Source organism: Falco naumanni, chromosome 8, assembly GCF_017639655.2.
Source record: "Falco naumanni isolate bFalNau1 chromosome 8, bFalNau1.pat, whole genome shotgun sequence".
Taxonomy (NCBI): Eukaryota; Metazoa; Chordata; class Aves; order Falconiformes; family Falconidae; genus Falco; species Falco naumanni.
Genome location: NC_054061.1, coordinates 39,910,715 through 39,938,608, shown reverse-complemented (window position 1 = coordinate 39,938,608; position 27,894 = coordinate 39,910,715). Strand labels below are relative to the sequence as shown.

The 27,894-nt window shown below is 60.5% G+C and overlaps 4 protein-coding genes across 9 annotated transcripts; 2 read left to right on the top strand and 2 right to left on the bottom strand.

Moving 5' to 3' along the window:
• Positions 1-692: 692 nt before the first annotated feature.
• STK16 (serine/threonine kinase 16) lies at positions 693-3,185 on the bottom strand. The gene is made up of 7 exons (XM_040604174.1): positions 3,059-3,185; positions 2,164-2,383; positions 1,954-2,087; positions 1,756-1,876; positions 1,580-1,675; positions 1,391-1,512; positions 693-1,303 (listed from the first exon to the last, which is right to left on the bottom strand). Exons 1-7 carry the CDS (start codon positions 3,142-3,144, stop codon positions 1,165-1,167), a joined length of 918 nt encoding a protein of 305 aa, XP_040460108.1. The 5' UTR covers positions 3,145-3,185; the 3' UTR covers positions 693-1,164.
• Positions 3,186-3,200: 15 nt separating this feature from the next.
• Positions 3,201-9,546, top strand: GLB1L (galactosidase beta 1 like). 2 transcript variants are annotated; one of them, XM_040604172.1, is made up of 18 exons: positions 3,237-3,445; positions 3,639-3,743; positions 3,957-4,144; positions 4,634-4,806; positions 5,110-5,260; positions 5,503-5,563; positions 5,832-5,926; positions 6,310-6,490; positions 6,571-6,629; positions 6,819-6,940; positions 7,129-7,169; positions 7,476-7,594; positions 7,732-7,806; positions 7,881-7,970; positions 8,109-8,222; positions 8,518-8,649; positions 9,006-9,221; positions 9,294-9,546. In XM_040604172.1, the coding sequence occupies exons 3-18, from the start codon at positions 4,031-4,033 to the stop codon at positions 9,510-9,512; spliced, it is 1,962 nt and encodes a 653-aa protein (XP_040460106.1). In that variant the 5' UTR covers positions 3,237-3,445; positions 3,639-3,743; positions 3,957-4,030; the 3' UTR covers positions 9,513-9,546. The 2 variants fall into 2 exon arrangements, with proteins under 2 accessions (XP_040460105.1, XP_040460106.1); XM_040604171.1 differs by lacking the exon at positions 3,639-3,743 and having other exon boundaries at positions 3,201-3,445.
• A 217-nt stretch (positions 9,547-9,763) lies between these two features.
• On the bottom strand, positions 9,764-16,946 carry ANKZF1 (ankyrin repeat and zinc finger peptidyl tRNA hydrolase 1). Of its 5 annotated transcripts, none has more exons than XM_040604167.1 (16): positions 16,849-16,946; positions 16,380-16,511; positions 15,970-16,079; positions 15,467-15,569; positions 14,883-15,067; positions 14,488-14,603; positions 14,054-14,207; positions 13,607-13,829; positions 13,329-13,430; positions 12,951-13,130; positions 12,720-12,836; positions 12,005-12,278; positions 11,443-11,554; positions 11,152-11,319; positions 10,969-11,039; positions 9,764-10,385 (listed from the first exon to the last, which is right to left on the bottom strand). In XM_040604167.1, the coding sequence occupies exons 2-16, from the start codon at positions 16,504-16,506 to the stop codon at positions 10,265-10,267; spliced, it is 2,163 nt and encodes a 720-aa protein (XP_040460101.1). In that variant the 5' UTR covers positions 16,507-16,511; positions 16,849-16,946; the 3' UTR covers positions 9,764-10,264. The 5 variants fall into 5 exon arrangements, with proteins under 5 accessions (XP_040460101.1, XP_040460100.1, XP_040460103.1 ...); XM_040604166.1 differs by having other exon boundaries at positions 16,380-16,514; positions 16,849-16,890; XM_040604169.1 differs by lacking the exon at positions 16,849-16,946 and adding an exon at positions 16,805-16,848.
• Positions 16,947-17,039: 93 nt separating this feature from the next.
• On the top strand, positions 17,040-27,560 carry ATG9A (autophagy related 9A). Its single transcript, XM_040604374.1, is given in 15 exon segments — positions 17,040-17,143; positions 17,145-17,193; positions 17,518-17,561; positions 18,898-18,962; positions 19,261-19,422; positions 19,526-19,667; positions 20,606-21,354; positions 21,731-21,884; positions 22,092-22,271; positions 23,159-23,404; positions 23,694-23,914; positions 24,323-24,440; positions 24,635-24,857; positions 25,001-25,143; positions 25,251-27,560. Coding segments are annotated over 15 exon segments (2,556 nt in total). The 5' UTR covers positions 17,040-17,089; the 3' UTR covers positions 25,257-27,560.
• Positions 27,561-27,894: the final 334 nt, after the last annotated feature.

The following is a 27,894-nucleotide window of genomic DNA, read 5'->3' as shown; positions in this document are numbered from 1 at the left end:
CAGTGCAGCAGGTGCACTCTGCAAGGGTATCCAGCACGGCATGAACCTCTGCAGCTGCTTTACTGCTATGTTGTGGTGAGAGGATTAAAGGAGGGGAATGCTCCCTGTGAAACTGTTTGTCTGCATCTTTTTTTTTTTTTTTTTTTTTTTACCCCCTCTCTGTGGGAAGCCCAACTGCTGCATGTCCCGGTGAGACCTTCCAGCCAAGGGTGCCCACCAGGCTGGGGGTGTCCCCAGCACAGGGGTAGTCATGCTGTCCCCAGGCTCTGCTTGTTCTCAGCAGAACAGGGCTGCTGCACCTGCCTTCCAAGCTGTAGCAGCTCCCAAGCCTGGGCAGCCATCTCCCGCTCCTTGAGCAGCTGAAAAGTTCTGCCTGTACTCCTGCCACTGCCTGCCTGCCTACCTGCGCTGTGCTGAGCCCCTTCCCACAGTGTCCAGCCCCAGAGGCTCTGAACAGCAGAGCCTGGCTCCTACTGCATTTGGACGTGGTAACTCCCATCAAGAGTGTTCTGGGGCTGGGGATTAACTCTCCCTGCTTACTGCTAATGCTCCGGCTGTGCTGCCCTGCCACGGCTGACCTCCGCTGCCCTTCCCCTCCGGCAGTGCTTGGCTGCTTGTTGAAGACAGCATGCCCTACTCTCCCTGTGCCCCTGGCAGGACTCCCTCCCAGCAGACAGACACATCCACACCTCTGCAAGAACATCTTTTACTCCAAACACAAGGCAACGTTGGCGCTGAGAGCTGTGGTGGAGCAGGCGCTGGCTCCCCCCTGCCTTGCTCCAGCACAGCACTGGGACCCAGACCACAGCTCTACCCCAGGCAGGAGCAACCCTCCTGGGGTGCAGAGCTGTGGGGATGCAGCAGCAGCACCCAGGAGAGGTCTCACAGCATCCTCATCTGCTGCTCCTGGGGGAGGCAGCAGCCAGTGAGGGCCCCGTGTTTAGCAGCAGGTCACACATCTGCAGTCCTGGGGCACAGACCAAGCCTCAGGCAGCAGCATCCAGGGCACAGAACACTCCAAATCCAACACACCTCCGGCATGGAGCAGCAGCTCTCCCTCACGTGCAGCAATGCCCTCTGCAACAGCTCCCCGGGGGAGCAGGGACGAGCACAGCTGCTTTTCCCCCTGGCTCAGCCGTATCGCTGCTGTGGGGTGGGACAGGCTCAGATCTGTGTGGTGTCCTGTCCCGCCGGTGCTGGCTGCAGCCCCTCCAGCTGGTGGAGGACATCATTTATACTTGGTCGCTCCTGGGGGTTCACAGTCATCATGGAGGAGAGCAGGCGCTGCAAGCCAGGCGAGTACCTGGAGGGAAGATGGTGAGGAGAAGTCCATGTGGTGCAAAGCACAGGGGGCTGTCTGGGAGCAGGGTCACCCTCCCCAGCCCCTCACCTGCTTGTGGGGGGCATGGTGATGGGGTTCTGCACTGCCAGAGCCACGCTGTCGCCTTTCTGGAAGATGGCATCATAGGGGCCTTCCCCAAACATCATGCAGTACAGCACACAGCCTAAGGACTGGAGCACAGCAGGGTCAGGGCAGTCCCACGGTGGTGGGATGGGGGCCAGGGGGCTGGATCCTTACCCAGATATCTGTGCGTTCATCTATGATGCACTGGCTCGGCACCATGAAGAGCTCAGGGGCACGGTAGGAGATGGTGCAGCGCTGGGCAGCCCAGTCCTACAGGGAGGAAGGTGAGGGTGGGGATGAACAGCCTGGGGCAGGGACAGACTGGTGGGGTGATGTCCCAGGCCACCCACCTGCACAGCCATGGCCTCCCGGGAGCTGTTGACTTCGATGCGAGCTTGGTTCATGGAGCCCAGGTCCATCAGTACAGGCTGGTCATGCTCATCCAGTAGCACGTTCGTGGGCTTGAGGTCCCTGCGGGGATGGACATCACCGAGCGCCCACTCGGCCCCTTGCCAACCCCTCCAAGCTGGGGCTGCCACCCCTCCCACCTGTGTGCATAGCCCTTGCTGTGGATGGCTTGCAGCCCACGGCAGATGCCATGGAGGATGAGGAGGATCCGCTGCTCTGGCATGAAAGTCCCTTTCTCTCGCAGTGCTTCCACCTCGCTCCACAGGGTCCCCCCCTGGCAAACGCAAGCCAGCAGTTACTGCCACTCCTGGTGGCAAGGGGGTGGGGGCAGCCAGGGGAGTCCCCCTCACCTTCACATAGGGCAGGAGGAGCCAGGCTTCATGCTTGGTACCCTTCTCCACCATGCAGTGGGCCACCAGGCGCAGGATGTTGGGGTGGTCGAAGAGGCCATGCATCTCTACCTCGTGCAGGGCAGCCTGACGGTCCTCCTTGTCGTGGCACAGGATGCGCTTCAGGGCATAGAAGCGCCCATCCCGCAGACCCTCCACCAGGTCCACATAGCTGAAGCCCCTGTGAGGAGCCAAGTGCAGTGTGCGCTTGATGTCGCACTGGGCTAGGGCCTTGTGCTCAACCTCAACTGCAAGCACCCAGGTGAGGGGGACAGAGGGTGCCTGCACCCCTCTCCATGGGAATCCCCCAGGCATGCACATTCCCCTGCCAGGCACCCAAAGCATCCCCCCTATGCATGAACAATCCTACTGGCCTAACCACCCCCAATCCCATGGGTCTAAGCACCCAATCCAGGGCATGACTGACATCTGCCACCCAGCATGAGAATCCTCCACCACGCACAAGCACATCCTACGCTCAGGCATCTTCCCACACCATGCCCAAGCACCGCCTCACACCTGAGCATCCCCTGAAAATCGTGCCTGAAAATCCCCTATATATGAGCATCCCCCCGAGCCTGCACACTCCCTGTATCAGAGCATCACCCCCATGCCTGAGTATCACCTCCACCCCCAAACATCCCTCATGCCTGAGCATCACCCCCTTGCACAAGCACCCCCCGTGCTCGAGCATCACCTCCAAGCCCCAAGCATTCCCCCATGCCCAAGCAGCCCCCATGCCCAAGCCCCCCCGTGCCCGAGCATCACCTCCAGGCCCGAGCACCCCTTACGCCCGAGCACCCCCGTGCTCGAGGACACCCCCCCGAGCCCCCCCGCGCCCCAGCCCCCTGCGGACCCCTCTGCCAGCCGGTGGAGCAGCAGGTACCGCGCGCCCCCCAGGCTGACGGTGCCGCGGGAGCAGACGCACAGCGCCTGCCCCATCGCCCGTTCGCGTCATCGCCCGCCGCCGCGCGTCACCCATGGCGTCACCCGCCGCGTCACCCGCCGGGCGGGGCGCTGCGGCGTTCCCGAGCCCCGGTGCCGCCGTGGTGGGGATCTCACGCTCCGTCCCGCGGAGCTGACGGGCCGCGAACGGAGCGGAGAGCAGCGCCGAGCCGAGCCCCGGGCGCGCCCCCGCACCGTGACCGGGTGGAACGCGGTGACCCCGGCGCCGCGGCACCTCCCGGCTGCGGGCGGTGGCGGTGGCAGCCCGCAGCCTCGGTACCCCCCGGAGCTGGCCTCGGTGAGCCAAGCCCCTCGCCCGGGCGACCAGGCCGGCGGTGCGGGGGACAGAGGTGGTGAGGCCACCCCAGCAGGGCTCGTCCCCGAGGGGATCACCACCTCGCCCTGCCCTGTGGCAGCCCCCCGACACCCCTGACACCAGCTCTGTCACCAGCCTTTGGCCCTCGGTCCAGGGACATTTTCCTTTCCTTCAGACAGCAGCAGCAGCAGCACCCCGGCCGGAGCTATACCCGAGGTCTCCATCACCACCTCTCCTGATGAAGCGAGTGGGCAGAGCTCCCTCGAAGGCATTTTGTCTGGTGGTGACACTTCCATGAGTCATCTTGTCCCTCTACGTGTGTCACTCACCACCCCGGGGGGCACGGGGGTGTGCCTGCCGGCTGGAGCTGGCTCTGGTGGCGGGGGCACTGCCTGCACCCTGCTGGGGGGGCTTTAAGGGGAATGAAGTGTGGCTGGCCCAGGTGTGAGGGGCTGAGCCACCCACCCCTCATCCCTCGTTCCTTCCCCTCCAGTTGTGCTGCTGCTCCAGCTGCCTGCACTTAGGACCCGGAGGAAGCACCCGGCGCTGGCCAAGAAGGATCATGTGATGGTGGTGTCCGCGTCTCCCTTTGTCCCCTATCCTGGGCTTGCTGAGCTCCCAGCGAGGATGGGACTGCCAGCTCTTGCCCTGCTGCTGGCATCGGGGCTGCTGCACACGCAGGTTAGCAAACACGGGTGGAAAGCTTGGGAGAAGCGCGTGGGGCTGAGCTGCAAAGGATCCGGTGGGACAGCTCTGGGATCTGCCTTGCTTTCCTCCCCCATATCTCTGCTCTCTCTGCTATGGCTTCCTTCTGCTGCAGCTCATGTCCCACCCCAAGTCCCACTTGCACTCCCACCTCCTTGTCTGCCTTCCCAGCACCTGTCCCCAGCAGCACCTGTCCCCCAAAATGCCACCAGATCAGCTGCAGGGTGTTTGATTAGCAAGGCGAGGGGTGGGGATCAGGCAGTGCAAATGGCTGCCCTGCTTGTCCCTTCTGCTCTCCTGGGACAGCGTGGTTCCTGCCTTGGCCCTGCATCCAGGATGGGGATGGGGAGGGTCCCCCCCAGGAACCAGCCTCCGTCAGTCCCTGTCCCATGAAGGAGTGTGGAGGAGGGGGCAGCTGAGCTTGGGGAGGGTCTGCAGCCCCCCAGCACTGCCCCTTTCCCGCAGGCCTCCTCTCCGGCACGCTCCTTCCAGCTGGATTATGAGGAGAACTGCTTTCGCAAGGATGGTGCCCCTTTCCGCTACATCTCGGGCAGCATTCACTATGCCCGCGTCCCACGCCCTGCCTGGAGGGACCGGCTCCTCAAGATGTACATGAGTGGGCTTAGCGCTGTGCAGGTGTAAGTGATGGGGGCAGCCCTGATGGCACACAGCCCACAGCCATCCAGCCCCTCAGGGTCTCTGGGGTCCCTGGGGTAGGGACAGGGGCAAGGGTGTTGTCTAAGCACAGGGAACGAGGACCAGCCCTTGCACTGGCAGCCCCTGTATGAGCCTGCACTTGTCCCAGTCCAGCCCCAGTTGCCATCCTCAGCTCAGGCTGGAGGCTAGTTCCCAGGGGCAGAGAGACCAGCCTGTGGGATGTTTCCCCATTGTGCTGGGGTGCCCTTTTAGCCTCTGCATACTGATCTTCCCTCTTGTCCCAGCTATGTCCCCTGGAACTACCATGAGCCACTGCCAGGGGTTTATGACTTTGCTGGGGACCGGGATGTGGAAGCCTTCCTCGACTTGACAGCTGAGCTGGGGCTTCTGGTGATCCTGCGGCCAGGGCCTTACATCTGTGCAGAGTGGGAGATGGTAAGCCCCAGCATGGCACAGAGGGGTGATGGGTGGTCTGGGAAGGGCACAGCAGGGTTGGTCCTTTCAGCTGGCACAGTGGCCCCGGTGCCATGCCAGCCATGCCCAGGCTGCCACCCTGCGGAGCATGTGCCGCTCCAGTGCCGAGCATTAGCGTTGTGCTGGCCCGGTTTTGGCTGTGTGTCAGCCTGGGCTGCTGAGTGGTTTCTCTGCCTCCCTCTCTGCTGTGCATGTTTTTCCAGGGTGGCCTGCCTGCCTGGCTGCTGTGGAAACCAGACATTGTCCTGCGCTCCTCTGACCCTGGTAAACTTTGGCACAGGGCTCCGGCCGCCATGTCCTTACAGCCTGGTGCCAGTGCCAGCATGCTGGTCTCTCCACACACCTGCCAGCCCTGTGTGCATGGTCTCTCCCATCCTCTATCTTTTGGGAGCCCCATAGTTCATCCTCTACCTCCACTTCCCCATCGTGCTCAGCCCTGCCCCATCTGCTCCACCCTCCCCCTGGCCGGGTTGGCTGGGGGTGGGCTGGGGTGGATGCTGCAGCCAGGCTGAGCTGCCCTCTGTCCCCACAGACTACCTGGCAGCCGTGGACTCCTGGCTCCATGTGCTGCTACCCAAGATCAAGCCACGCCTGTACCAGCATGGAGGGAACATCATCAGTGTGCAGGTAGGATGCTGTGGGCCCCCACCCCCTGCCCTGCTCTGGGTCATCTTTGGATGTACCCCCAAAAGCCACCTCTGCCCCTTATACCATGACCACATTCTGGCACAGCTCTTAGATAAATCCCTCTTGACCTCTGGACTTGGGTTTAAATCCAAAGGCTGGGACTCCGGGGCACCTGCCAGTACCCCAGTTGTATTTTGAGGGACACTGGCAGAGCTGGGGGTTGTGGTGGGGCTGGAAGGTCATTCTCGGGACCCAGCTGGGGTCTGTCACAACATCTGATGATGTTGGAAGGGGAGAGCTGGATGCTCATCCCAGTGGGCAGTGGGACCTGGCTGCAGCCCCGCCATGTACGCACTGGGTGCCAGCCCCTGCCCTGCTCACAGGTGGAGAATGAATATGGGAGCTACTATGCCTGTGACTATGGGTACCTGCGGCACCTGCTGGCCTCCTTTCGCGCACTGCTGGGGAGTGAGGTGCTGCTCTTCACCACCGACAGCATACAGGCCGAGGAGCTGCGCTGTGGCACGCTGCAGGGGCTCTACGCCACCATTGACTTTGGGCCAGGTACCCCTCTGGGGGAGAAGGAGAGGGGCCGGGGGTCCCAGCTCCACCCTGCTCCAACCTCCCTCCCTCCACCTCTGCAGGCTCCAATGTGACAGAGGCGTTTGGTGCCCAGCGCCGGGTGGAGCCGAGGGGGCCCCTGGTGAGCTTGGTGTGGGCACCGTGCTGTGGGGGGAATTACCTGCGATGGCTTTGGGGAGGCAGAGGGGCCAGGAGGGTGATGCAGAGAGGGGTGCTGGGGCCAGGCTGTGGGTGAGCAGGGGCGATGTGGCTGAGAGAGGGGTGCCCGAAGCCCCAGCTCCAGGCAGGCAGCCGTCCCTTTCTCCCCCAGGTGAACTCCGAGTACTACACGGGCTGGCTGGACTACTGGGGAGAGGCGCATGCCAGCACCAGCTCGGCTAGTGTGGCCCGGGGGCTGGAGGACATGTTGCAGCTGGGAGCCAATGTCAACATGCAAGTAGTCAGCTGGCAGGGGGGCACATCCTTGGGGGGGATGCCTGGAGTGGGCATCACGGCTCACCTTTGTTCTGCAGGGCTTGGGCAGGGCTGGGACTGTGGCTGCAGCAGGGAGGGAGCGGTGCCTGGAGAGCACCCACAGGGTCCGTGGAGGTGGTGACGGAGCTCTTTGGGCTGTCCTGCAGGTACATGTTCCATGGGGGAACGAACTTTGTCTACTGGAGTGGTGAGTAGGGCCCTAGTGCCCTGCAACGGGAAGGGGAGGCACACTGCAGGGCTGGGGGGTCTTTTCTTGGCCATTCCCAAGGAGCCTATTTGAGGCTTCTGTTCTGTCCCGTGGGGCAGGCTGGCACATACCAAGGGCCCCTGAACCCAAGCTTGTTCCCCCATGGGGAGTCCTTTTATCCGCAGGCAGTGGCTCCCCGTTCTGGGTCATGCCCCTCCATTGCGTTGCAGCCAGCCTGGGCCTGGGTTCCGTGTCCTGGGCTCTGCCAGGGCCCCCTTCTCCAGCTCCCGTTGCATTCCCGGGTAGGTGCTGACTTCAAGGACCAGTACAAACCAGTGACCACCAGCTACGACTATGATGCCCCCCTCTCAGAGGCAGGAGACCCCACCGAGAAGCTGTTTGCCATCCGCACAGTCATCAGCAAGGTGCTGAACCTAGCAGGAGGGGGACAGTACTGGGCACCACTGCCTTTGCCAGGGAAGAGCGGGACACAGAGGGACCTGGCAGGGCAGGGGACATCTCCCTGCTTGCCCTGGGGGGCAGCTGACAGTTTGCTGTTCAGTTCCAGTCCCTGCCAGTAGGTCCGATGCCACCTGCCACCCTGAAGTACGCCTACGGCTGGGTGGCCCTGCGGAAGGTGAGTTCCCCGAGGGCTGTGCTGCCCCTGCCTGGCACTGCTGGGCTGCCCAGCACCCATCCCTCTCCTTGCAGTATGCCGACCTCCTGGATGTCTTGGATGTGCTGTGCCCCTCCGGGCCCATTCAGAGCCAGTTCCCCCTCACCTTTGAGGCTATAAAGCAGGTGAGGAGCTGGGTGCAGTAGGGGACACTGGGGGAGATGCTCCTGAGCTTGTCTGCCGTGCCCTGGCCCCAGGGTAGAAAAGCAGAGCTTGTCTCCAGCCCAGTTTCCCTTTCTGTGCCACTCTGCTGTGTCCTGCAGGCCCATGGCTTCGTGCTGTACCGCACACAGCTGCCCTGGGACGTCCTGGACCCAGCTGTGCTGGGCGCTCCTCCGCACCACGTCTGCGACCGTGGCTATGTGATGCTGCAGAAGGTGGGGCTGTGGGAGCACACCTGCCCCCAGCCCAGGACTCGGGAGGGCCGGGGTCCCTGCTGGCCGCAGGGCTGTGCTATGCCAGGGTCTTGGAGACAGCCAGGGTGCTGAGAGCCACGCTCAGCCCTTGTGGGGTAGCTCTCTGGCCCAAATTTGCCCCCTTTGGGGACGAAGGGCATCCGTGGGCCAGCTCTGGGGGAACCGGTGGCAGGACGCTATGCTGGCAGGCTGCCGGCAGTGTTTGCGATGGTGGGATCTGGGCATGGGGCTGCAAGTGCTGACCCTGTCCCTGCAGGAGTACCGGGGGACGCTGGAGCGGGATGGGCAGACAACACTGTGCGTGACAGGCAGAGCTGGGGAAACCCTGGATGTGCTGCTGGAGAACATGGGCAGGATCAGCTTCGGGGCCAACATCAGTGACTTCAAGGTGAGGGGAGAGGTCCCTGGGGCTCCAGAAGGGATGGCCTGGCTGCCTGCATGGCCAAACACACCTCTCCTGCCACTCGTGACAGATCCCAGCCACAGCAGGGCCATTCCCAGACCTGCTCCCTAGTTAATGTCACACCATCCCCTGGCAAACCTGCCCAGACCAGCATAAAGCCGTGAGGCTGGCACCCCTCTCTCCCACTTGTGCTGCCACAGCAGCCAGGGCTGTGCAGCCCCTCGGAGGGGATCCCGTGCCACTGTCACTGGCTGTGAAGGCGACATGCCTTGGGGAAGGCCAGGCAGCCTGCTTCTCCTGGCAGACCCTGCTGACTCATTTTCCCTCCTGCTCTATGGCAGGGCCTCCTGGGGAACCTCTCCTTGGACTCCAGCCCTCTCAGCAACTGGCTGATCTATCCCCTGGCCATAGACACTGCTGTCCAGCAGGGCTGGCCACACACTGCTCCGCCACAATCAAGCAGTGGGGGCAGAGCAGGGCCAGCCTTCTATACTGGGACCTTTGAGACCCCTGGCATCGCCTGGGACACCTTCGTGAAGTTCCCAGGTTGGAGCAAGGTAAGGTGGTGTGTAGCTGGGAGAGGGGGTGAGAGCGGAGAGGGGCACGGCTGTCCTATCTCCATCTTCCAGGGCCAGCTGTGGATAAATGGCTTCAACCTGGGCCGGTACTGGCCCCGCCGTGGGCCACAGCAGACCCTCTTCGTGCCCGGCTCGGTGCTGCACGTTGGCCGCCCCAACAACATCACAGTGCTGGAGCTGGAAGGGGCACCCTCCACCCCTCTCCTGCTCTTCCTTGACCGACCCCTTTTCAACAGGACCCTCAGCCACGGCACTGCAGCCACAGAATAAACACGGAGCTGCCAGGTACAGGCAGCACTTCTCACCAGGGTTGCAGAGATGGCAGGGGGCTGGTGAAACACAGGGGTGAGGAGAGGGGCTGCAGGCCCTAGGAAAGGGACACACATCCTGGTATGGATATCCAAAGCTCCTGCCCTCCTCTGGGGCCAGGCAGGGTCTGTGCTACAGAGAAAGTGGCCCAGGACTGAGCTTGTTTTGCATGTTAATCCCACGCTTGTCCCAAATAGTTCCAGTGCTCATGCTGACTCCCCCCATTCCTAGGGGGTCAAGGCACCTCTTTATTGACAATGCAGGCAGAGGAGGTAGTTGCTAACATGATATGGCTGAGGTGCTGATGATATCCAGGAAAGAAGAGGAAGAAGCACAGCCTAGAGGGTGCCCACAGGCGTGGCTGCAGGTGGCTCAGGGCTGCAGGGTCCAGACGTGTCCCACCACCATGGGCAGCAGCGTACAAGGTAGCCATGAGAAAAGTTGGCAACAGGACCCATGGCTGCAGCCAGGCCATTAAACAGTCTTGGCACCTCACACTAGCACATGGGGACCTCCAAGTTGTCATGTTCCCAGAGTCACCACCCAGAGTAACATTCACGCCCAGAGCTTTGCCAGGGTTGCCCTGGAATGTGGCATAGCCAGCTCAGTCCCTCTGACCAGTGCTGCTCCACAGGCTCTCCCGCACTGCACAGCCAGTCCTCAGCTGTTTCTCCACCACACCGGTCCTTGGCAGGTGGCAGCAGTCCCCAGCCTTACGTGTGGCTGGCCCGGGCTCGGCGGTGGGTTTGCAGGCAAGCCGTGGAGCAGAAGGAGAAGTCGAGGTAATGGAAAGGAATCCGGCCCAGCAGGGATTCTCCACATTGCCAGCAGCGGCTGCAGGAAAGAAAGAGCAGAGGTGGCCCTGAGCAAAGGGGGCAGCTGCAGGAGGGTTAGAGGAGAGGGCTGTGACATAAGCTACCAGCAGCATGAGGGACCTGGGGCTCCTCTGGTCCTACAGGGCTGATGTGCTCACCCAGGAGCTTGGCCAGGACATGTTCCCTGGAGATGACACTGTGTGAGAGTGTGGTGTGAGGCACTTGGAGGGAAGCTGAACATGGGGGAAATTGGCCCCATATGGGTTTGTAAAGCCCCTGCCCAGATCAGCACAGGAGTGCCTGGCTGCCCACAAGCCTGTGGGGTGGCACAGGGAAGGGATACGGGGTCAAGGACAGGGTCACAGGAGTGGCTGGGAGGTTGGCTTGCTGTAGATCTGGCTGCAAGTGGACCAAGTTGTCCTTTGCAAAATATTCAGGGGGGCAGGGCAAGAGAGGGACAAAGCTTTTACACAAGCACTACTGGGAATCGAGTGGACAGAAATAGCTTTAGGCTGAAAATGAGAAATGGAGCAAGAAGGGCAGGGAACAGCTGTGCTGACATGGGAGAGTTTGTCTGCAGAGCCATGCTGCCAGGCTGTTACCTGATGTTGGCAAGAGTTGTGCTGGTGTCCTGCAGCTGCGCAGCCAGTCTCCGCTCGGCAGCCAGTGCCCTCTGGGGAGCAGAGAGACAGCTCAGCCCCCCCAGCCCCTGGGAGCTGCTGTGGCCAGAGCCCACCGCGTTGGCACTGCCCCAGCTGGATCCCCTCCCCCATAGATGGCCTCACCTTCTCTCTGTCGGACAGGGCTGCAAACCGCTGCTTCTCTCCCTGTTCCTGCTCCCAGCGCTGCCGCTCCTCCCGCTGTGCCTGCTCCCGCTGCTTGCGCTGGGCTTTCTGTGCCCGCTTCTTCTCCAGCTTCTTGGCCTCCATCTCCTGTGTCAGGGGCCCTGGCACCTGGGGGCAGAGGGCAGTCAGCATCTCCCGCTAAGCCAGAGGCAATGGCACAAGTGGGCAAGGAATGCGTTGCTCTGGAGTCCCCCAGCCTCCAGAAGGTGAGGGCAGAGGGCAGGCACCTACCTTGGCACGACTGTAGTCATACTTGTCTGGATGGTCCACCATGAACTTGCGGAAGGTGTTGCGGGTCAGTTTGTCAGCAGACACACAGTAAGGGGTCCTTTCTTGCCCATCTCTACAAGACGAGGAAGATCAGCTCACCCTGCCATCTTACTACCTGTGTCCCACTGGGCTGTGAGATGCTCAATGGCTACTGCAGGCCAGGGTATTACAGCCTAGGAGGGGAAAGTTCTTTGTCTCTACACCAGAACCCCCAAATCCTCCCCTTCTTGCATTTCAAATGCCCTGCAAAGGGTGGTCTCATCCCTACCCTCGGAAATGCCTATTAATAAACCTGGGAGCACTTTGGGACAGTGCCTGCCTGCTGCTGTGCCAGACCAGGCAGACAGAGAGAATGGCTCTTAGACCCCTTGTAACAAATCCAGATATCCCAGCTGGTAGAGACCAATCCCAGCTGTCCCAGGACAAGGCTGGCACCAGTCTTCCATGGCTGAGACAGGAATGAGTTGCTAGGCTCCCACAGTGGGGCTGTGCTCATCAACTGTTGGGTGCCCTGTAGCCATACCTGAGGGCAGGGTCCGCCCCTGCTGCCAGCAGCAGGCACACAGCCTCAGCCTTCCCTGCCCGTGCTGCCACATGAAGCAGGGTGCAGCCGCGCTCATCCACGGGCTGGTTGAGCAGTGCACGAGGCATATCCAGGGGCTGTGCACCCTCCCCATCCTTGCTGTTGCCTGGCAGGTCCCTGCTCTCTGGCACACCCAGGAGGTGCCGCAGGGTCCCCACATCCCCCGTTTTGCAGGCGGTGAACAGGGCATCGCGGAGCTGGGTCTGAGGGTCTCCTATAAGGGAAGGACAGGAGGGGAGTCTGATGGCCCCTGGGGCAGAGCTGTGCTCTGGCCTGACTAGGAAGCACACATGGCACAATTAAAGCATCATCCTGCTAGCTGGATTTGTGCACTGCAGGATCTCTAGCACCTTCAGTCTGTGACAGTGTGCCATGGCATTGCTGGGTACTGTTAGCAGCAGCTGAGCCCTCTCCTAAGAGATGACCCACTCCAATCCCCTCCAACACACCTGGCTCAGCCAGGTGGTGTCTGCTCCTCCCAGTTCAGAGCTACTGCTCAGAACACATGGCTCACTTAAAGGCATGTGGCTCCACTACAGTCATCCCACACCCAGATCCTCTGGGCACCTGCGTGGCAGCATGCCCTTCACCCCACTGCAAAGCCACCAGCAAATGGGGCAGGCATCCACCCAGCCCAGCTCCAGACCCCACTTACCTCCATTGCTCCAGGGAAGAAGCTCAGCCCCAGCTTCCCCCTGCAGCTCTGTCACCAGCTCCAGGCTGGGCTGTTCACACTGGGTACCACGGCATGCTGTCTCTTTGGCACAAGGCCCTGCACAAGGAAGCACATGGTATGGAAGAGGGCCAGGGCCAGCATGCACTCCAGCCATGGCAGTCCCTTTCCCCATGCCTTTCTACACTCCTCCAGCCAGTTCTTCCCCCTCACCTTTCTTCATCTTCTTGTCCCTCTTCTTCCTCCTTCGGCGGTTTCGCTTGGGCATCACTTCGAACTCCCGGAGGTCCAAGGTCCCCAGTGTCACTTCCACCATTTCCAGTTCCCCTGCAGGGCTTTCCTCCTCCTCTTCCTCCTCTTCCTCTGTGGCTGAGGGAGGTGATAAGACAGGGCCTGAAGCCCCACACGCAGCACAAATCAGTCAAGGTTCTCGGCCAAGCACATCCTGCCCTTCTGCCCAGCACGAGGCCACACTCTGCAGATCCCCACTGTGGCACCAGGCTCTGTCACAGGGCTGTAAATCTGGTCCTGCACCATAACATCAGACCCCCCTGCTTGCTCAGTCACACCTCCCTCCATTGCTCAACTCACCTCTTTTGTCCTCCTGCAGGGGATCCATCTCTGCTTTCCGCTGCTTCTTTTGCCAGCCCTTCCGGGGGAACCCAGTGATATCCTCCAGTGGAGTGTCCTTCCCTGGACAGCAAGGTTGTTCCTGTCATTGCCTGGGGACAGGAAGCACCCCATGTCGCCAGGGATTGAGAGTTGGAGAGCTAGCACTTCCACCACATAGAGCAGCATCCCCTAATGTACAAGGGACCACCCCACCCCACCTGCTCTGACCCACAGGCACCAGGGCTGGTCTGACTCACCATACACCTGCAAGCTGGCCAGTGCGGCATGGACTCGCAGCACCTCTCGCAGGGTGGCCCTGCGGGTGCTGAAGGGGATGTGGCATATGCGAGGGTCACCCCTGGTGAGGGGTGGGTTCCTGCCACTGAAAAGCAGCGCACGGTTGTGACGAGGGGCCCGGAGGAAGATGCGTTGAGCTTCATTCAGGTGCTGTGCCCAGGCTGCCAGCAGGTCCTGAATGTTCTGGGGAGAAAGGGGAGGCACTATGGGGTCCTGAGCACACTGCGTAGACACAGGTAGCTCTGGAGCAGGGAAGTCCCAGGACAGAACAGTCTTTATTGGGCCCTGACGCCCTTCCTGAGCTCACATCCCACCCACGCCTTCCGGCAGTGGTGTAGTACCAGCTCATGGAGCCAGCCATGACCGTGTCCCCCTGCCAAGAGCCCAGTGCTGTGGTGCATCCTCACCTTGAGCAGTGCAGCCTCATTGTAACGCCGCAGGGAGGCTCCGGCTGACCTGGGTGCTGACCCTGGGGTCTGGGCATCCCGTAGGCCCTGGGCTGTGCCCTGCCGGGCTCGCACTGTGTAGCGGTGGAAAGTCTTGTGCTCCTGCACCTGGGGACTGTGGAGAGAAGCAAGCATGAGCAACTGGACCCCGTGCATGGGGAGGAGGTGAGCTGATGCTCCTGGGGCGCTGGAGGGCTTGTGGCTCCTTTGGGGCTCTAAAAATTAATACTTCTCTTGCAGTGCAACTGGCTTAGCCAGCTCTCAAGCATAGACTAGGAGCTATGGGTGCCCAGGGTAAGCACTGCAGTGGAAGAGTAGGGAGGGGATGGCCATCCAGTGCCTGGCCCACTTGACTGCTCACAGGGGCAACCTCAGATCTGTCACCCTGTACTCACCCCTGGAACACAGCTCCTGCAAAATGCCCGCCGCCCATCATCAGCACAACCCAGCACGTGCTTGCACTGAGGCTCTGCAGCAATGCTGTCAGGTCCACTGGCTCCTTGATGCCACCCTGATACACAGACACCCTTGCTAGCACCCATGGGATCACCACATTACATCTTGCTGCCCCCCAGGACATAGACTAGCACCTCTGCTGACATCAGAAGCAGGTTTCTGGGAGTACCCCAGAGCCAAAAACCAGGCCACCAACAAGCCTGGGGCTCTGACCTGACACCCAGAGACCACCCTTCCCATCATGGGATGTGGAGCAATGTCAGACAGATGTCTACACCCCAGGGCCATCCACCTTCTCTTGGATCCCTCTCCCAACAAGCTGATTGTGACTTGCCTTCCCAGTGCTGAGCACGCAGCGGTAGGTGGAGATAAGCTGGCCCTTCGCATTGCGAAGCAGCACCTTCTGGGAGCGGGGGATCTGGGGAGTCCCAGGGCTGTCACTGGCAGAGGGCAGCAACTCTGACTCACTGCTTGTATCTGAGCTCTCCGAATCAGACCCTGAAATGCTGGAAACATCACCTGCAAGGGAAAGAAAATGAAACAGTGGAGCAGGGCAAAACTTAACCAACAGCCTCCCCAAAACTTTGCAGGTGACTCCAAGCACTAGCCCACGACCCCAGGAATGTCCTGTCCAATAACCTACATATCACAAGGGGGCTGTGGGCTGGGGAGATAGAGGTTTGGGGCTCTGGACTCCCAGGTATGTCTAAGCAGGGGCTCAGGAAGAAAATTCCCTTCTCCCCACAACAAGTCAGTCGGGCTCAGGAGCAGTGCTGGACCCCCAGAAGACTCCATAGGAGCAGAATAAAGGGACACTGAACTGGCAGAGGTAGCCAGGGGCTTCATCACTGCACAGAACAGCCCCAGCAAGGCTGCTGCCAGCTCCTGGGCTCAGCTGGGGGAAGCCCCATTCCTCACCTGCACGAGACTTCTCTTCAAACACTTCTACTGGCAGTGTCTGGCGCCCCAGGAGTCGCTGCTTCAGGTTGAAGCGGTGCCAGTCAAGACGGTAGTGTTCTGTCTGTGGAAGAAAGGGGTATGAGCTGGCAGGGTCTTGGTGGTTCACGGAAATTCCCCCCACCAAAGGGCCTGAGGTCACAGACCCTGAGAGCTAAACCGATACTGGGACCCTGCAGTGATCCTGGCTGGAAGACCATGGTACATTAAGGAGTTAGCCACATAACAGTTAATCTGAACAGACACAGGCCTGTGCTGCACATACCATTTACCTTCAGTAAATAACATTTTAAGTGATAATATGCACGATTCGAGTACCAGATCCCAACAGGATGTGGGCAGCGGAGCTCCAGGAAGCAGCCAGTGCTGGGCTGCACTGTGTTGGTGTTGAGCCTCCACAGCAGGACCCTGCCAGCCATACCAGGCCTGCTCTCACCTCCTGCTGGGGCCGAAGACCGGCTCACCTGCTCCTCCCGGCTGCCGAACACCTGCCCGCAGGTCGAGCAGCACATCCGCTCTGGCACCTCAGGGACCCCGTGGGCCTTCTCCTCGCTGCTGGTGGCTGCAGGTTTCTCTGGAAGAAGGGTGGGTTGTGCACTGCCAGCTCCCCAGGCTGCACCATCTCCTGGGTCTCATCTCGGCCACCCAAAGAGCCCTGTGGCTGCAGAAGCAGCGTGGGGGGGGCACCAAGGAAAGCCCACGTACCCACCCACCAGGCAGCTCCCATGGCGGAGCTCCAGGGCGGCTGCCCGAGCTGTGCTGGGGACAGAGGACAGAGCTCCTTCTGCATGACCTAGGGCTGGCAGACACGACCTGGGCCAAACACCCGCCGCCCCCTGCCCCACGCACCGCGGCCCCGTGGAGCCCCACGCACCGTGGCTCGCTGGAGCCGCCCCGGCGGCCCGTGCATCCGCTGCAGCTGCGGTGACGAGGGTCAGCCCCCGAAGGAGGCCGGGGTCCTGGGCGGCCTCGAACACGGACCTGACCTCCGGGGCCGCCATCGCTCCTGCTGCCAGTGGAAGGGCCTGAGCGACGGGCCCGGCCCCGCGGGCGGCGGGAAACACCCGCGGGTGACCGGACAGGCCCCTGCCCCATCTCGGGGTCACTCTCCCCGCCCGCCCCGGGTCCCACCGGAGGCCCCGCCCCACGGGCCCAGCCCCCTCCCTCCACCCGAGCGCACCCTGCAGCCGGGACCCTCCCGCCGCCGTTGTCCCCGGGGTCCTCGCCCCCCGCCGTTAAGTCTTCCAGGCCGTTACCCCCGCGACCACCCCCGCCGCCGAAGCCGCCCCCCCCCAGTACCCGCTGCCCCCCGCCGGTGACAGGGGCCGCGCCCCGCCACTCACGTGCGGCCGCGGCCGCCCCGGCCCGGAAGCGCCGCTCAGCTGCGGCGCGTCACAGCCGCCTGGCTACGGAGCGCCGCTAGGCTCCGCGCGGCCTCCCGCCCCCCGCCTTCCCATTGGCAGCCCCCCGTCCCGCCCCGCGGCTTCCATTGGGCCTCGTGGCCGCCAGTCGCGGGGCGGGCGGGGCGGTGGCCGAGCGGGCCGGGCCGGGCCGGGGCCGGTGGCGGCGGCGCGGGGCCCCGCCATGGCCCACTTCGAGACGCAGTACCAGCGTCTGGAGAGCTCCTCCACCGAGTCCCCCCCCCGGCGGCGGCGACCTGCTTGTCCACGTCCCCGAGGGCGCCAAGTGTGAGTGGCAGCACCGGCACCGGGGGCTGGGGCCTGGCCACCGCCGGCGGCGGGGGGCGGCGGCCTGCGCCTGAGGGGAGCTGGGGGGCGGAGTGGGGAAGCGTGAGGCGGCCGAGGCGGTGGGAACCGGCGGTGTCCGGGCTGGCCCCGGTGGCTGGGGATGGGGGAGCATCCAGGGACCGATGGGGGAGCCCGGACGGGGGCTGTGGGGCCCGGCGGGGGTTTCGGGGGCCCGGGACGGGGGAGGAGGTGGGGCTGTGCCCGTCGCGGCACAAGGCTGGGTGTCCCGGCGGGCCCCTCACCCTGCGCGTCTTCTGTCTCCAGCTCCGTGGCATCACATCGAGAACCTGGACCTCTTCTTCTCTCGCATATCCTTTGGCCGGGCAGGGTTCAGGCGGGACGCGCCCCGCCGCTCCCGGGCTCTCAGCGCTGGTGGAGACACTGGGTTTGGGGTCACTCGGAGCTGGGGCAGCGTCTGGCCCTTCCTGCGTCCCGTAGGGCACACACAGCTCCAGAGGGGCTGGGGGATGGCAGACCCCCCCTGCCTGTGGGGTGCTGTCACCTGACACTGAGGGGACAGAGAGCTTCTTTTAGGGATCCTTGGCAGAGTGATGATGGTACCAAGTTCTCGTTACAATGAAAGCTTTATTTTCTTAACAGGATTCAATTATTAGCATAGCATAGGATTTATAATCAGAGTAGCGCAGGGTTTCTGTAAGCAGAATCAATGTAGTACAATTCTATTAGTAGCATAGTACAGAACTCTATAGCACTACTTAGCTTATGGTTTGTAATCACCTGGACTCTTTGCAGATTAGTTTATATCTTAATACATACTTTTCTGTATCAGTGTAGTAATCATAATCTAGACCCAAAAATCATATATATGCATATATTAATAATACAAGTCACTCAATCCTTGGAGGAAGCAGATGACAGTGGGGGCATCCCTGGCTACTGGCGGGTCCTGGGTCTCACTGTCCAGCAGCAGTTCCAATCCAGGTTCCCACTTAGGACTTATAACTCCTTGATTTTGTGGACAGCGCTCTGGGTGCTGTGACGCTTCCCCATTCTGTGACAGGGTCATCACCGCCATCAGGTTGGCCGGGTACTGGCACAAAAGGGAGTAATCAGCCTGGCACCTAGGAACCTTGAGGCCAGTAGAGGGGAAAAGAAGTCTGTTTGGTTTGTCTACTTGGTTCACGGAAGCTTCAGGGCCTGATAATGAAAGTGATCTGCTCGGTCACAGAGAATGGCTGCTTGCCATTTAAAATGGTGTTAGTTATGCTAACCACATTACCAAGGGTTGGAAGTAGGGTGTGCCGGTCACAGGTGCGAGGGGTACTAAATGCATTTTTGCCTGTCTCTGTGTTATTCTGCCCTGCCCTGCCCACCCTTGTGCGGCCTGAGGGCAGGCTGAGTTTCTGCTCTGTGTTGGGACAGACCCTTCTCTGGGTGTCGAGTGAAGTAAGAAAGGAGCTTGGATGGAGTCAAGTCTTCCTATCCCAGCGGTGCTTTACCTGGGCAGAGTGTGTTTTCCTGCAGCAGAGAACCAGCTTGCTGATGACTAGGGGTAGGAGGGTTTTCCTTTGGTGGTGGAGAGGGGCTTGGCTGCGGAGCTGTGGGATGCCAGTGGGACAGAATCCTCTCCATCCTTCATCAGAGAGGAGTCTCCAGGCTGTTCTCCTTGACTGTAGCTTTCACGTCTATAACCTGCATCAGAAGAATGGCTTCACTTGCATGCTCATTGGAGAGATCTTTGAGCTCATGTAAGTGCAGTTTCCCATTTTTGTGGCTGTGACAGCTGCTGAGGAACAGTCACAGGAGTTTGCTGAGTTCCTGCAGCACAGTGGGCAGGAGGGCTGCCTTTGTAGTTGTCCAGTTTCCCCATCATTGGGGTTTTCCATGCGCTGAACCTGCATTCCATTTTGAAGAACTGGTGCCCATGAGCTTTCCTGCCACCATGGCTGACTGTGGGAATGTATCTCCATGACGTGTGACCCTGGCTGCTTCACGTTTTGAGGGGTAGAAGAGTGATTCCCTCACGCCTGCTCCCTTTTTTCACAGGCAGTTCATCTTTGTGGTGGCATTCACCACCTTTCTTATCAGCTGCGTCGATTATGATATCCTGTTTGCCAACAAAGCGGTAAATCACAGCCAGCATCCCAGTGAGCCCATTAAGGTGACTCTGCCAGATGCCTTCCTGCCTCCAAATGTCTGTAGTGCAAGGTAGGGGCAGTGGAGGGCATGTTAGCCACCACTCTTGTTTTTTCAGGTAATCAGGGTGCCTGCCTGGGCCTGTCTCCCACTGCTTTCCTCTTCTTGCTTGCAGAATCCAAGCAAACAGCTTCCTCATCTGCATCCTGGTGATAGCTGGGGTTTTCTGGATCCACCGACTCGTCAAATTTATCTACAACATATGCTGCTATTGGGAGATTCACTCTTTCTACATCAATGCCCTCAAAATCCCTATGGTAAGTAGCTTGGCCAAGGGTCACATGCAGGGCCACTAAGGGACGTGGGAGGCGTTTGCTGGGTGGTTAGGCACAGCTTGGCTTCATTCCTATCCAGAGCCAGCTTCTCTGGGAGACCTGTACCGAGCGCTCTTCCCTCTGCTCCGTAACCACACAGGTCTCCTTTCAGCCTCTGCTCCAGCAGCCAACTTATTCCGTATTAACCCTTCTCTGCCCAGTGTGCTTGCTGGCACATGTCTCTGCCATCTGCCACTCAATATGTTTGTTCTTTGCTGATGGCCTTTTCTGTGATGCCTTTCAACAGAAAAGGCATAAGCTAGGATATCCTCATAACCTCCCTGGGTTGTGGACAAAGTCATCTTTCTTGTTTACTGGGGGGAAGCTGAGGCATGGAGTTGGTGAAGATCACACTGGAGACTGGGGTGTCAAAGGTGGGGTTTGACATATATCCTAGTCCAGAGTCCTTGCTCTGATGCACGTCAGAAGATGTGTCTGCATTCTTTGAGGGGAGACTGCGTCTTGAGAAGAGTAGAGTGAGCCAAGAGGCTTGATTTGTCCCCAGTTTTTCCATAGGTTTCCTCTGGGATACTGCTTAAGTCCCTTCCTCTGTTCCTTTCTCCCTGCTGACTCCAAATGGCAGCTCTGGGAGACCCGTGGGAGCCTGGAGCTATGTTTATGCCTCCAAGGTAGCTGGTGTGTGAGTGGCTGGGAAACAGCCATCTGCACTAATCTAGGAATAAAGGGCACCAGGGCAAGGTATGGGGTTTGCTTGCCATAGGCTGAAGCAGTGCAGGGAGGTGCCTCACGTCTTCCTGGTGTTGCACGTGCTTCATCAGCACCCTGAGGTGTGTTCTGGGACCTGGCGTGTGAGTGGGCTCAGCCCAGCCTCTGTCCCTGGGCGCATTCTGTCCTTAACCTTGCTGCTTGCCCCCTTCCAGTCCACTCTGCCATACTACACCTGGCAGGAGGTGCAGGCTCGCATCGTGCAGATCCAGAAGGAGCATCAGATCTGCATCCACAAGAAGGAGCTGACAGAGCTGGACATCTACCACCGCATCCTTCGCTTCAAGAACTACATGGTGGCCATGGTGAACAAATCACTGCTACCCATCCGCTTCCGCCTGCCCCTGCTGGGAGACACTGTCTTCTACACGCGTGGGCTCAAGTACAACTTTGAGCTCATCTTCTTTTGGGGGCCTGGCTCCCTCTTTGAAAATGAGTGGAGCCTGAAGGCTGAGTACAAGCGGGCCGGGAACCGCCTGGAGCTGGCTGAGAAGCTCAGCACTCGCATTCTCTGGATTGGCATTGCTAACTTCCTCCTCTGCCCCCTCATCCTCATCTGGCAGATCCTCTACGCCTTCTTCAGCTACACGGAGATCTTGAAGCGGGAGCCCGGCAGCCTGGGTGCCCGCTGCTGGTCTCTCTATGGCCGCTGTTACCTCCGTCACTTCAACGAGCTGGACCATGAACTGCACTCACGCCTCAGCAAAGGATACAAGCCAGCTTCCAAGTATATGAACTGCTTTATCTCCCCGCTGCTCACCATCGTGGCCAAGAATGTCGCCTTCTTTGCTGGCTCCATCCTGGCTGTGCTGATTGCTCTCACCATCTATGATGAGGATGTGCTGGCGGTTGAGCATGTCCTGACCACAGTCACCCTCCTCGGGGTGGGCATCACAGTGTGCAGGTGAGGTGGGTCTCTGCTGCCCCTGTGCTCCTGGCAGCGCTGTGAGGAGCAGTGGGGCTGACAACCATCCGCGTAAACATGCTCTTTAGTTGCAAGTAGATATGAATCTGCCTGAATGAAAGGCACAGCTGGGAAGGGTCAGGGGCTGGCAGGAGAAGGGAATTGTGGTGATCTTGGGTGCAGTGGTTGTGTGATATGAGGGGCGTTACTGGAGCTGTACAGCAACACCCCAGGGCTGGGCTGGCAGGAAGGTTTGTCTTGGGCGTGAAGGCTGCAGGCAGAGTTGTGATATGGGCCCATCACCCTGCCCTCCCAGGATGAGATCTCCCAGGAACTGAGGTGTGATGTTGTGATGTTTCCCTGTCCTGTGTTACAGGTCTTTCATCCCTGACCAGCACCTGGTTTTCTGCCCAGAGCAGCTGCTGCGAGTCATCCTGGCACATATCCACTACATGCCTGACCACTGGCAGGGCAATGCCCACCGCTATGAAACCAGGGACGAGTTTGCCCAGCTCTTCCAGTACAAAGCGGTGAGCTTGGCTTGCATGGGGCTAGAATGGGGACTCGCCCCCATCCCTGCAGGAAGGAGAAGCTGCCAGAGAGCTGAGCAGCTGTTGGGCTGGCAGAGGAACAAGGCAGTCTCAGAAGATGGAGGGCTGGAGCTGGGGGCTGGCTTTGAGACTGCAGGTTTTTTGACATCCTCAAGCTTGTAGTGAGCCCATCATCTCTGTGCTCAGGTCTTTATCCTGGAGGAGCTCCTCAGTCCCATCATTACCCCCTTGATCCTCATCGTCTGCCTGCGGCCCAAGTCCTTGGACATTGTTGACTTCTTCCGCAACTTCACTGTGGAGGTGGTGGGCGTGGGCGACACCTGCTCCTTTGCCCAGATGGATGTGCGCCAGCATGGCCACCCGGCGGTAGGTCCTGAGGGTGGTAGGAATGCAGCCTGGGTTTCCCACCAGCATGTCTGGTCCTTTAGAACCATGAGAGGCCATTAACTCCCCAATCCTGGCACAGCTCACAGCCCAGCCCAGCCACCTGCCTCTTTGATGGGTGTCTGGGGCTCCTGACACAGTTCAGCAGCTCCAGAAAGCTCTTGTGGCCCAGTTGTGATTATTAACCTGATGTTTTGTGAACCGGGCTTTGTCATTTCTTTATTTGATGTCATTGACTGTTTTCACAACCAGGAGTCTCATGTCCTCAGGAGAGAGGAATGGGGATATCTGGATGTTTAGAAAGCATGACTACTGAGAACTGACTTAAAGAAGCTGGGCTGCTTGTGCACAGGAGAGGGGCAGCCTCAGGGAGATGGGAAGCATTTTCCATTATGTAAAATCTAGTGTGGAGGGAAAGGGTATCCATCTATTTCCTGTGCCTAGGAGTTTAGGTTACTTGTCAGGGAAGACTCCCTAGTGACAGTGTGATGAACTAGAGAGGGGGTGGTCTCACTGTGGCAGGAAGCTGTTAAGAACAGTCATTTGTTGGCTGTACTTGCACCTGCTGCAAGCTGGAGAGTGCAAGAAGAGATTTTCAGCTCTGTATTTTGTGACTAGCACCCATCTCTCCGGTTTCCTTGCAGTGATGCACTGGGGTGGAGGTGGAAGACGCTGTGCTTGCTGCTTCTCCCCCAGGCTGTGAGGGCTGGATTAGTATGGGGCTTTTGGTGTAGCACCTGCTATGCGTGGAGCTGTGACCCAGCTTATGCTGGGTGTTGCGTGCTTTGCCCAGACTGATTGCAAGATTCCTGGGCCTGGCAGGGTTGTAAAGCAGATCCTGTCTCTCATTACCTGTCTGTTCTCCACAGTGGATGTCAGCAGGAAAGACGGAGGCCTCCATTTACCAGCAGGCTGAGGATGGCAAGACGGAACTGTCCCTCATGCACTTTGCCATCACCAACCCCAAATGGCAGCCACCCCGCGAGAGCACGGCCTTCATCGGCTTCCTGAAGGAGCGGGTGCACCGGGACAGCAGCGTGGCACTGGCTCAGCAAGCTGTGCTCCCTGAAAATGCCCTCTTCAGCTCCATCCAGTCCCTACAGTCGGAGTCGGAGGTACCCAGATTGGGGGGGATGCAGGGTGTTCTTGGGTGCTGAAAACCTGCTAATCAGGACCTCTGGGCAATTTTGCCCTTGCCTGGGCTGTATCTGGAAATGCAAATATGATAGATCAGCACTAGTTGGGATGCTTCTGGGTTTCTAGAGAAGACAGCAGGCTGCCCTGGGGCTCTGTGAGGTGGGAGAGGGGCTGAGAGAGCTTAGGTGCCTCAGCTCTACGTCGCTGGCGGGAATCAGGCCTCCAGGTCTGCACAGGACAGTGATTCTCTCCCTTTCAACTCTGCAGCCTCACAGCCTGATTGCCAATGTGATAGTGGGCTCCTCGGTACTGGGCTTTCACATGGGCCGGGATGGACAGGCCTCCCGCCATCTCTCCGAGGTGGCCTCTGCCCTGCGTTCCTTCTCACCACTCCAGTCTGCCCAGCAGCCTCCCAGCGGCTTCCAGACAGCAGGAAGGGATGGAGAGGGAGCCCAGCCTCGCAGTGCCAGTGCCATGACAGCCTCCGGGTAAGCTGCAGGCTGGAGAGGGGCAGCTGAACACCTTGCAGATTCCTTTAACCTTGCCCAACTGCCATCCTGTTGTCCTAGGCACAGTGGCATTTGTCTCTGCAGCCTGGGACAGCAAGGGGCATATTGACCAGCAGAGTTAGGCCCAGGTGCTCAGGCTGGTCCCAAATGACAGTGTGGGGTTCTGGTGTTCTTCTGTAGATACCACAGCGGTGACAAACCCCTGGTAGGGAAGAGGCAGTGTCGTGGCAGGGCTGGACTCTCTGTGCATCTGGAGAGATGCTACAGAGGGCCTGTTCCTACCCAGGCCGCAAGCAGATCTGTGCAGGCCTGACATTAGAGCAGAGAGGGGCTGGGCAGTGTGGGAGGCAGCTGGGCAGCAAACACCGCTTGTATGTCCCATGGCAGTGCCGATGCGAGGACCGTGAGCTCCGGGAGCAGCGCCTGGGAGGGTCAGCTGCAGAGCATGATCCTGTCGGAGTACGCCTCCACCGAGATGAGTCTCCACGCACTCTACATGCATGAGGTGAGCAATCTGGAGCTGGGCCAGACAGAGGGGTGTAGAGCGAGGCAGGCAGGACCAGGGTGCCCTGTCTGGAGTGACTGGGACACCAGTGTGAGTGAGAGCTGAGACCAGTGTCTGTGCCGTGCTGGGGAGAGGGTGTGTTTGGGTGTCTGGGCTCTCCCACACAGCTGACTCACTCATGTTTTGGTCTGCAGTTGCACAAGCAGCACGCCCAGCTGGAGCCTGAGCGGCACACTTGGCACCGGCGAGAGAGTGATGAGAGTGGGGAGAGCGCCCACGAGGAGCTGGATGCTCAACGAGGTGCCCCTGTCCCCATCCCTCGCTCTGCCAGCTACCCCTTCTCCTCACCACGGCAGCCTGCCGAGGAGACGGCCACGCTGCAGACTGGCTTCCAGCGGCGATACGGTGGGATCACAGGTACCGGAACCAGGGCAGAGGTCTGAGCTCCAGGTCAGAGTCCGATAACCGATGCCCTTTATGGACTGGCCCAAGCAGCCTGCCAGCTTCTGGACACTGACAGTCCCCAAGGTAAGTCATCTTCCTTCTCACCTGTCTTGCAGACCCGGGCACAGTACACAGAGCTCCATCACACTTCTCCCGCCTCCCGCTGGGAGGCTGGGCTGAGGATGGGCAGTCGGCCAGACACCCAGAGCCTGTGCCAGAGGAGAGCTCAGAGGACGAGCTTCCACCACAGATCCACAAGGTAAGGGCGAAGGCTGTGGCTAAAAGGGGCAAGGTGTACTCTGGATGTCAGACTGGGGTGCTGGCAGCTGGTCCCGATAGCTGCCACGTTCCCTCTCTGTCTTGCAGGTATAGCCTTGCAGACTGGGGATCTCATGGGAGCTGCAGGCTGGGAGCCTCCTCGGCAGCAGGATGTGGCGTCAGCCTGATTCTTCTCGCATCCTGAGTGGACAGGATAGTCCTGGGCTCCATTTTGTTGCCATCAATTGCCGAAGAGACAAAACTGCCAAGCTGGCAGATTTGTGGTGGCACCTTGTGTCCAGCCGTGTGTCAAGTCAACGCCACTCTGACTTTTGTGGGGTGAATGCGTGTGTGAGTACCTACATGTGTCTGTGTTCACGTCTGTGTTGTCCATGTCAGAGGATCACTGCAGAGTCTGTGAAAGCTGACGTGACAGGACTAGCGGTGGGAAGCTGTGGACTGGCTTGGAGGTGGCGGCAGCAGCTGCTGTTGGAAGGGATGTGAGATGGCGCCAGCTCCAGATGTCCGCCCAGGGCTGCAACCTCCCTCCAAAACAAAGGCAGGAGCTGTTGAGGGGGCTCCAGCTCAGCTTGTAGCACCACACCTGCCCTGCCTGTAGCCCTGAGGAGGTACTCAGGACCATGTTCGCCCTCCTGGGGAGGACCAGTGTTGTGCCCCTCAGCCCGGAGCAGGACAGCAGTGGGGCAGTCATCCACCCCTCTGCCCCAGCACCCTGCAGAGGGATGGGCCCCGGTGCTGCTATTGTGAGTAAGGGTGGGATCTAGAGCTGGTGGGAACAGCTCTGGCTGGGATCCGGGGATGCTTGCAGCTCTTCCCTGACTCTGATGACATCTGGCCCGTCCCCTGTGCACAAGAAAGGGTCAGTGGGGTGAAAGTCCTGGGTCCCTGACATCCCTCCCAGCTGGCAGCCTCTAGGATGTGCCTCTGGGCTAGGGCAGCGGCATTCTCCCCCCTGCATGGCACCCATGGGCTGTGGGCTGCTAGTAGGCCCTCCTGCAGTGCCAAAGAGACCCCAGAGTGTGGTAGCCTGGCGTCTCCCAGGAGTGCTCGCAGCCCCCTTGGAGCCCACCCTGAAGGTCTTGTGCCCTGTGTATTGGTTCCCTTCCTGCGGGCATGATAAAGGCCTTTTCCCCATGCCCAGGCTGTGGTGCATTGGGTCTGTCCTGCTGATGCAGCCATTTCTGTGGTATCGAGCCTTTCCTCTTCCCCAAGCAAAGGCTTCAGTGTCTCACATCTCCATTGGAGGCTTCCAGCTCCTCCTTCTCTCCAGGAAGGACCCTTTTGCTTGCTGCCAGCTTGTGCTAGCGGGGCAGGGAGGGTGCCCTGAACCCAGAAGGGAGAGGCAAACCCAAGCGTGGCCTTGGGGTGGTGAGGGGGGGATCAGGATCCCAGCCCGGCAGCATGGCCTTTCCGCCATTGTTCTGGTTTCCCTCTCTTCCAGCCGCAGCTTGCGAGGATCTGCACCCCAGCTAACCCCGTGCTGGGCTTTGCTTTCCCCTCCCTCCCTGCCCTTGCCTCTAGCTTGCTTTTGCCGTGCCCTTGGGGAGCACCGCGGCCCCTTCTCTATCGTCGCTGGAGTCCAGGGCTGCCTCTCTTTCCCTGCCAGGATTATTGCCCGCTGCCCTTTGAGCCTGGGCTGGGTGCATGCTGCCGAGACACCTGCTCCCAGGGTACATGCACCCGGGCAGCCAGGGCATGAGCAGGGCTTAGGTGCTCACACAGGGCAGGCTCTTTGGGGGTGGCCAGGCTCCCTGCTGCAACGGAGAAGGGACCAGAGCTGTGACTGTTCTGGGGTCTGTAAGAAACCGCAGTGTGCTAAAGCAGAGCTCAGCATGGGGATCAGCTCCTGCTGGGGTCAGGACTGAGCCAGGCAGGGGGGCCGTGGACCTGGGTGCTGCTGGGGTCCTCCCGTGGAGGAGTGGCTGCAACAGCCCCCACGGCAGCTCCAGCTTGGGGCTGCTATGGCGTGGTGAAAGGAAACTGGAAAATCTCCTGGGAACCCAAGCTCTCCGGTGGCTTCCCCTGCCATCCAGGCTGCCGCCCTGCACAGAGGTGAGCCTCGCCAGGGCTGTGGGACGGGACGCTGCGCCCGGGCTTCCCGGCGGAGTTGCTGCTGCTCTGAAAACGGAACAGCCGAAGGCTGGCAGCGGCCTGGGGCACTGCGGGAAGTCTGGGCCTTTCCCTGGGCTGGCAGGAGGGAGAGGCTGGGCGGGAGCTGCCCGGAGTCCTTGCCGCATGTTGTGCTTGTGTCGTCGGTGTCCCATGTGCATGGCGAGCCACTCCTCCTCATCTCCCGGGGCATGTGGGCACAGGGGTCCCTGGGGAGCGCAGGGTCGCGCCCCCCGTGCCCTCACTGTACAGCTGTATAGCCATCTAATAAAGATGGGGTGTATCATCCCTGCCCGTGTCCGAGTGTCCCTTCGCCCTGCCCGGAGCCGGCCGTGGAGCGGGGAACCGAGGTAGCCGGAGGAGCTGGTGGCTGCGGTGGCGGCAGGAGGCTGCCGGGTGCCTGCCCGCTGCTCCTGCCCAGCTGGGCGCTCCCGGGAGCCCGTTCCCGGCCGGCCGGGGCCGCGGGGGGAGGCACGAGCTATATTTGTCCCCGGGAGGGCAGCGCCCGTCCTGCCTGACCTCTGCGGCGGGCAGGGCCCGGGGGCTATCTCGGCACCGCAGGATCGGGCTGGCGGCGGCGATAAGCGGGAGCAGGGCGCCTCGTCTCGGCTTCGGGACCTCC